Source organism: Bos taurus, chromosome 18 (genome assembly GCF_002263795.3).
Source record: "Bos taurus isolate L1 Dominette 01449 registration number 42190680 breed Hereford chromosome 18, ARS-UCD2.0, whole genome shotgun sequence".
NCBI classification, from domain to species: domain Eukaryota; kingdom Metazoa; phylum Chordata; class Mammalia; order Artiodactyla; family Bovidae; genus Bos; species Bos taurus.
Genome location: NC_037345.1, coordinates 36,297,556 through 36,305,852, shown reverse-complemented (window position 1 = coordinate 36,305,852; position 8,297 = coordinate 36,297,556). Strand labels below are relative to the sequence as shown.

General features: G+C 43.6%; 1 protein-coding gene across 2 annotated transcripts in view; it reads right to left on the bottom strand.

The window, feature by feature from the left end:
* Positions 1-19: 19 nt before the first annotated feature.
* Positions 20-8,297, bottom strand: part of TANGO6 (transport and golgi organization 6 homolog) — a 184,446-nt gene continuing 176,168 nt past the window's right edge. For both annotated transcript variants that reach the window (XM_002694832.6, XM_005218871.4), the window contains exon 18: positions 20-758. In XM_002694832.6, coding sequence (XP_002694878.2) covers positions 582-758 — 177 coding nt within the window. In that variant the 3' untranslated portion in view covers positions 20-581. The remainder of the gene's footprint in view (positions 759-8,297) is intronic.

Here is an 8,297-nt window from a genome sequence, read left to right as displayed (position 1 = left end):
AGGACCAGATTCAGACCTGTTATTCTTTCCAGCTGAGTTTATTTTATTCCATTTTTGCACGTTTTGGTAACAAATTCCTTTCCCTCCCTACCACCAACTGCATCTCCATCCTCTGAAATGCCTCCTGAGCAGCCAAGGATGACAAGCCCTGGCTGCTCCTCATCACAAAAGGGACCATCAGCAGGGAAGAATATCAGGTATATGATAGGTGAGTGGTCAACCTCTTCTATACTGAAGTCGTAAGAGAATGGTTAATTAACCAAACTCCATCGGTTGTGTTGAACAGATACTTCCATCAGGTAGATGTCCTTCTCTGAATGCTACAGGACAGTGAAAAATGTTCAGATCAATGAGACCTGTAATCTCTTCCATGAGTACACACTTTAAGCTGGATGCAGTGTGACTAAACAGATGATACAGGAAGGTCCGCCTGAAGACACACGTGACCAGAGACAGAAAGCCACCTCCAGGGGCAGCCATATTGCCAGCTCCAAAGGGGCAGTGGGGCCACCTGCTGGAAGGCCTGGACACTGCTCAGGATGCTTGGTCCCTCTGCCTCCTCCAAGTCCTTCAAGGCTGGTCTATGGCAAGACCGTGATCTTTTTCTCCAGCTTCTGTGGCGGAAACAGGAAGTTTCTCATGATCCCATCCAGCTCTTCCAGGGCTAGCTGGGCATGAAGCCTGGCCACATCATCGGGCTCCAAACACACCACGTGCTTCAGCAGGTGGTAGAGATCCTTGAGGACGTCCCTCAGCACCTGGACGAGAGAGACAGAGTCAAGGCCATCTGTCTACTGTGCCAAATTTTCTCTGAGTGACCTAAGTGCCTTCTCCTATCTGAGGTATTCTGGGAGGAAACCCACAGGCTCCTTTAAGAAGATAAAACGTGGTCCTCTCAGGTGGGAGATGGGAGTGGGGCAGCTGTATTGAGATAGGCTTCCCTTTGGGTTTCTCACGCACTCTTAACCCCTTACTACGCTGGCCTTTGTGGTTGCCTTTTAGCCCCTGACCCAAGTAGAGATCCCAGACCCCTTCCTTCAGTCCCAAAGCATGGCACCAACCTCAGGACCACAGGCAGGCAGTACTGCCCAATGCAGGTGTTCCTGGCATCCTCCCCCACTAACTCCCACAAAGCCCTCTGTGATACCCACAGAACTGGCATCTAGCTTATGAAACCAGGAGGCTATTCTTTGGCAACCATGCTTTCCCTTGCCACTCCTTTAAAATTTTTCCACCAGTTTCATTTTGGTACAATTCTCTCAGCCACTCTGTAACTTTTTTTCAACTCCAACACTGCAATGGGAAACAAGATAGGACTTCACAGACACAGTCAGACCCATTTCTTCTTGTCCAATACTCTAATCTGATGGTCTCATATGGAACTGGGAAGGTGCCAAAGAACAAAGCACCTCCTGCTAGAAGCTTCTAATTTTTTCCCCAATCCTCCTGGCTTGGAAGTCAGAACTTCTAGCAAGAAATGGGTTCTTCTAGCAAGACAGCAGGGAAACTCAGTATAAGGGAACTTAGGGATCATTTGGTCAAACGAAGGACTGAAGAGTCCAGGTCACTAGTGGGTCACATATCTTGTCTGCAGCTACTTGCAAAGTTACTTCTGGTCTAGGACTCTCTGCCTCAAAAGCTACATTTTTTGGTTCAGGTACTATACTAGATATTTTCTTTATATTATCTAATTTTTATGCCAGTCGTATAAAGGGAAGTTTTTAGCCCCACTTTACAGATGAAGAAATAAGAGTTGATTAGAGGGTTAAGTAAACTCCCAACATCATTTGGCTAAAGAAAGGAGGAACCAGTTTTTAAACTTTCAGAGTCTGTGTTCTTACCTGTTTATTTTTATTGAAGAGGTAATACAGTATAAAGAAGACCATATTAAAAAATAAGTCTCTCTTCTACCAAGACTCCTAATTTCTCTTCTAAGAGGATATCATTCTTAATTGTGCAAAATATTCTAGGTGTTTATAAGCATATCTGCCTTTTTTTCCCTTCCCCTTTTTAAAGCACAGAATTATATGCTACACTGCTAAGTACCATGATTCCCACTCCACCCAATGTATTTTGAAGATCTTTTCCTATTACAAAAATTATTGCAATAAACATTCTGATACCTAATCTGCAGACATGCACAAGTATATTTGCAGGACAAATATCCAGAAATGGAATTACAAGGTCAAAGGGTAATGTGCAGTAAAAATCTTGATAGCTGGCCAGAGAGGTTGTAATAATTTATATTTTTACCTATCACTTTGAAAACTATTTCCCCATATTCTCATAAGTATTGCAAACTCTTTATTAATGGAAAATAGCACCTTGCTGTTTTAAATTTGCATCTTTCTAATAGATAAAAAAAAGGAATAGGAGAATGGAGAAATTCTTTCATTCTTTCGCTTCTATGGCTTTTCATAAAAACCATGTAATAAATATATATATAACAGTTTATATACAATAGACACAGATTATCTCTGCAAAATACTGGTTGCCTCCAGCAAGGGAAACTGGAGAGAGATGTGGGGGATTACATACCCTTTTGTGCCAGTTTAATATTGTATTTTATGAATATAAAAATCTATTAAAAATAAACAGTCCTTTTTTGAACTGGATTAACTACTAGACAAAGATTTTCCTAAGGCTATTTAATAGGTAAAGGAGACACAGAACCTGCTTTTAAAAGCTTACCCTCTGGTGGTGAGTCTGCTTACCCTCTGGCGGTAAACGAAGACAATATAGAACGGAACATGGAAAGTTCCTGAGAGCAGAAAGTGTGTGAAAAGAGGTTCGAGGAAACAGAGGTCATATTTTAGGAATAGGAAGTGAATTGGAAATGGTGAACAAAAATGATGGGAAATGGTTAATTCAGTGGGTAGCTAGTACACTTACATCTGGCCCCACGATCCCCTGAACATTCCACCCAAGTACACTAAGCATGTAGCATCACAAATCTTGAACTTGCTAAAGAACAGAGGATGAGGGACTTCCCTGGTGGTCCGATGGCCAAGATTCCATGCTGCCAATGCAGGGGGCCTGGGTTCAATCCCTGGTCAGGGAAATAGATCCCTTATGTTCCAACTAAGAGTTCGCATGCCTCAACTAAAGATCCTACATACTCCAACAACAACAAAAAAAGATTCCTTATGCTGCAACTGAAGATCCAGGACAGTCAAATACATAAATTAATGAAAAGAAAACAAAAGAATAGAAACAGAGCCCTCTCCATCATTTGATATTGTCGAACAGCATGGGCACTGGAGAGTGGAAGGAGGTAGGTAAGGGGTGGGGGACACAAAACCAGCTCCCTAGGCCACCTGCTGGTCTCCCTCTTGTCCCTGGGCTCCAGCTGTGAAGGCCTTCTTCTTTCCTTGTCTGAGCAAAGCCCCTCCCCAGCTCAAGGCCTTTGCTTATGCTGTTCCCTCAGCCTGGGAGACCACCGTTGCTCTCTCTTCAACTACAAGTCCTCCTCACCCTCAGCCTGAAATGCCACATCCTAGCTCCCACCTAGGTAAGCCTTCTAGAGTTGCGTCTGTAGCCTCTCTCACACTTGGAATTTAAACACTCACTGTGTAACTAAAAATGTATTTTCCTCACTAGCTCACAGGTACTACTGATGCTGATGCCATGTCTTGCCTTGTACACTGTGGTGTAATCACAGTGTCTCATAAAATGACTGGCACATGGCAAGTATCTAAAAACTATTTATAAATGAGAGAAGGCACACATGCATGCTATTCCTGGCCAGTCTGTCACTTGGTAAAAGCTAAAAATTCTGAGAACATCCACTGAAACAGTGTCATGAAACCAGGCCTGATTCACAGGTGTGTGACCTGTGCAGCCACACAGGGTCCCATGATCAAGAGGGCCCCGTGCCTGGTTTAATGGTCTGCTGCTGCAACCTGATACTTAATAATTGCATATTTGAGCTTGATTTTATAAGTGAAGTTCAAAAGGACACAGGAACCTGAGAGTGAGCAGAGGAGATCTGCCCCATATGTGTATCTCCCATTCCTGCCGGTGCTGCATGAGCTCAGCTCTGATGCACCTACGACACGTGGGAGTTCAGCTAGTCCTGAAGCCTCTACCAGGGGAGGGCATCTGTTACATTCATGACTGAAAAGTGAAGGCACTGAAAGCCTGCACAGGCCACACTTTCGTGGAAACCACCACTCGCTTTAAACATAGTAAGCAGGCGACGACTTTCCAAGAAACATGGATGAGGAAGGAATCCATCATATCCTCTGCGTGGATTCCCCGTGTTAGCCAGCCATCTATGCTGAAAATGATGACACAGAAGGAAACACAGTTCTTGTTCTTGTTCTTTCACCTTTTTCTTATCCATCAGTAAACTGAAGATAAAGGGTGTTGGTAAGATGAGCATGTATCAAGATGTGAAATAAAACCAGTTAATTTTGTGCAGACTTTCCACTGTTCTGCTACATATGCACTGTTATGCATATGTAGCTGGTACATATGCATGTACCAGCTACAGAATACAAACTGTATAATTTTGGTGATCCCACATATAAGTTAAACATGTGTGGGTTTAAATGAGTTAAACATTTGAAATTGGCATCACACAATATAAAGATGTTCAGTAAAATCCATGCTAATGGTCTAACACATAAAAGGGTCTCAACTTAGAACAGTGTTAAAAAAAAAAAGAAAAAAGAACAGTGTTAACAGCAAATAATAAACACCTTGACAAGTCAAAGGACAGAGAGACTGTGGAAGAAAGGAAAACAACTTGATATTTAAAAACCCTGAATGGTACTTTCTCCTTGTTTTTTTTTTTTTTTTTTAAACAAGTGACCCTGCATTTTCATTTTGCACTGGGCCCCACATATTACGCACTTGGCCCTACAGACAACTCTCTCTGCTCTTTGCCCAATGTCTCGGCATTAAATGCCTGAATCCTACAGGCAAAGTCCACAAAGATGGCACCCCACCTCTGCTGTGCAGTTGTCTCCATGTTGTCCGGAGCTGCTGGGTCATGAGGCGCAGGTCGGTGTCTGACTGGCACTATTGCTTGCTGCCCTCTCATAACCTAGCTTTCTCCCTCCCCAGGGCTGCCAGTGTGAAAAGGAGAGACGATTCTGGAAAGAGGATGACTCCCTGCAGCGATTGCCTCATGCTTACTCACTCATTCAATAATCGTTATTGAGGGCCTACTTCGAGCCCAGGCAGTGTGCTGGTGATAAAAGGTGAATAATGTACAAACCCCACCCTCCAGCAGCTATAGCCCAGCAGGGAGGCAGACACGCACACTGGACGGTGTGATCCTCAGTCTAAGAGATAAGTGTACGTGATTCCACGGAAGCAAAGGAAGTGGTTTCTGCCTGTGGAGGTGAGGAGGAACATTTCCCTGCCATGCGAAAAGGCCTTCGCTCTGACTTTTATTTGTAGCCAATGGGTGGCACCACAGAGTGGCCAGGGGAAGTTTTACTATCTGTCCCCTCACCCTCAAACCACCTCAAATAAATGCAGAGTCTAAGCAACCCAGCATGCCTGTTTGTGAATAAAGCTTAAAGATAAATCTCCCAACATGCTCTTTAATGGATTATAGCCCAGTGTCTCTTATACAGAAATTCTAGTGCTCCCATTGTTTATTATAAGGTCATCTCTTTTTCTTCTTTCACCTAGTCAGAAATATCTTAAAAATTTTTTGCTAGAGCCTCCTAATGGGAGATTTGGATTGACATATATACATGACCATGTGTAAAACAGATAGTGGGAAGCTGTGGTACAGCACAGGGAGCTCAGCTCATTGCTTTGTCATGACCTAAAGGGGTGTGATGGGGAGAGTGGGAGGGAAGTCCAGGAGGGAGGGCATATATGTATGCATACGGCTGATTTACTTCACTGTACAGGAGAAAACGAAAACAACACGGTAAAGCAATTGTATTCCAATTTTTAAAAAGAAGACAAAAACAAAGTAAGATGAGCTTTTCTTTGTTAAAAAGGAGAGTTGTAAGGCATTCTGGTCGCTAGGGTGCTTTTTCTTTCCTGGTGTGGGTAGGAATTTTTTCTTGGCACTGCTGTGTCCTTAAAACAACAATAATGCTTGTGCAAACACCACTTCATACTTGAGGGGTGCTGAGTCCTTTGTTATCAGTTACCGGATCTCCTTTTTTAGGTAACTGAGTGTTAGGAAAAAGGCTCCTTCTTAATTAATGGGTCTGTCTCAGCAACCCGCCCTGAGACTTCTCCCCAATCCCTATAGCGCTGAGGATCCCACACATCACAGGACTTCCTCCGGACTCCCCAAGGATCAAAGCTTTCCGCCAGCCAGGGATTGTCACCAAATCCCGTGGATCAGGGGCTGAATACAAGGAGAGTTCAAAGGTAAAGTTACTCACAGGAGCCTCTGTGGTGGGCAGGATATAGGCAATCCCACAGAGGAAACCTCTCATTAAGAGTTCAACACACCTGCTCTCATCGCCCCACGCAGCAAGGCCCCAGGACTCTAGGGAGAGGTGGTGGAGGGTGTGAGTAGGGTGGGTCAGGGATGGCTTCAAGAAGTACCCGGATTCCTAGTCTAAAAGCTCTTTGGAAAGGGATGGGGTTCAGGTGGTTTTTAGAAAAGAATGTAGAGTGTGGGTGCAACACACACAATTCCTCTCCCTCCTCCCCCCTCGCCCTTGCAGGGGCCAGTTCCCTGGAGCGCACAAAGCTGATGCTTCAGGGACACAGGCAGTCTTCAGGGTTAGACATGGCTTAGAAAAGCCAGATGAGGCACGACCCTCTGAAAAGGGACTGTGTGAGCAAAAGACTGCCTTGGGCGCACAGGTGCCTTTTCAATGGAAAACCAGGAAAACTGTTTGACTCTTTCAATGAGCTTGACCCCAAACACGCCCAGAGTGGTGGTTATATCTCTGTGTTAAGATCAAAAGAAGAAATACATGGCGAATTGCTTTCTTCACTTTAATTTCTAAGCTTATTTATATATTTGATTATAAAGACAATATAACCACAACCCAGAATATCTGGGAAACAGGAAGGAAAAAAGTCTCTAGTCAAATTACCTAACACAAACTCCATGAGTAAATACATTTAGCAATTAGTATCATTTACATTTAAAAATTATTTTAAAAGTCACACTTCCAGGTGATTTTACAAATGAAACTAAAGTAAGTGAAATTACTATTCTTTTGTATTATTATGTGAGATCAGTAAGACATACAAATGGCCACAGATGAGACATTTACAGAAATAAGAATTCCAGAAAGCGTAATCTAGAGGAGGACTTTCCATCTATATTTTTGTAATATTTAAGGAAAAAATGGATTACTAAATATGAAAGGATTAAAAACTTAAATGCTAGCACACACTAACTGTATTTAGAAATTCAGTCTTCTATAGAGCTAGAAGAATTGTGATTCCTTTTGTGGTTAAGCAATAAGTGCTGAGCACAAAGACAAAAGCAGACAAAGAACAGGGAAGTCAGACATTGAAATAAAAGGCAGGATCTGACATGAGAAATAAGTGAACTGGAGTTGGTGGCTGGATACTGACCTTGCAGACAAAAAAATTTTCTGACTGGGGCCCAGAAGACGAGGCGACCCCAGAATCCAACTATGTTTAAAGACAGGCTGAAATAAGCATCAGGTGTGGCATGAGGAAGTCAGGTCAACCTCTGAGAATCCTCATCTTGACCCCTGTGCTTCCATGTTAAAACCAATGTTTGGGGACTTCCCTGGTGTCCAGTGGCTAAGATTGCATGCTCCCAATGCAGAGGACCCAGGGTCGACAGCTGGTGAAGGAACTAGAATCTACTTGCCACAATTAAGGGTTTGAATGCCACAACTAAAGATTCTGCATACCAAAACTAAGATTAAAGATCCCACATGCTGCAACTAAGACCTGGTGCGGCCAAATAAATTAAAACCAAGAACCAAGGTCAGCTTGATGTCTGAGGGAAATGAGCGAGATCAGAAGAGACTAGTTATGGGACAGAGTCAAGCATCCACAAGAGAGCACAAGCTGGCCAACATTTCCCGAATGTGTGCAGGAGACTGAGCTCAGCAAGCTGGGTGCTGAGGGCCAGCTCCAACCCTCAGGAGCTCACCACTGACTGGGGGAGACAGACATGCAGAGTCGAACCTAATGGTCTGCTGGCAGGTGAACTCAGTGAAGTGAATCCTGGCACCCCAATTACCAGCTAGGGAATCCTGAGCAAACCACTTGGGCTTTTGGAACACCAAAGATTTCCTCTCAGGATGGGAATAACACTGCCTCCTTTTAAAGCTGTTGTGAGAATTGCTATTTGTAAAGATCCAAGCGCAAGGATTTGC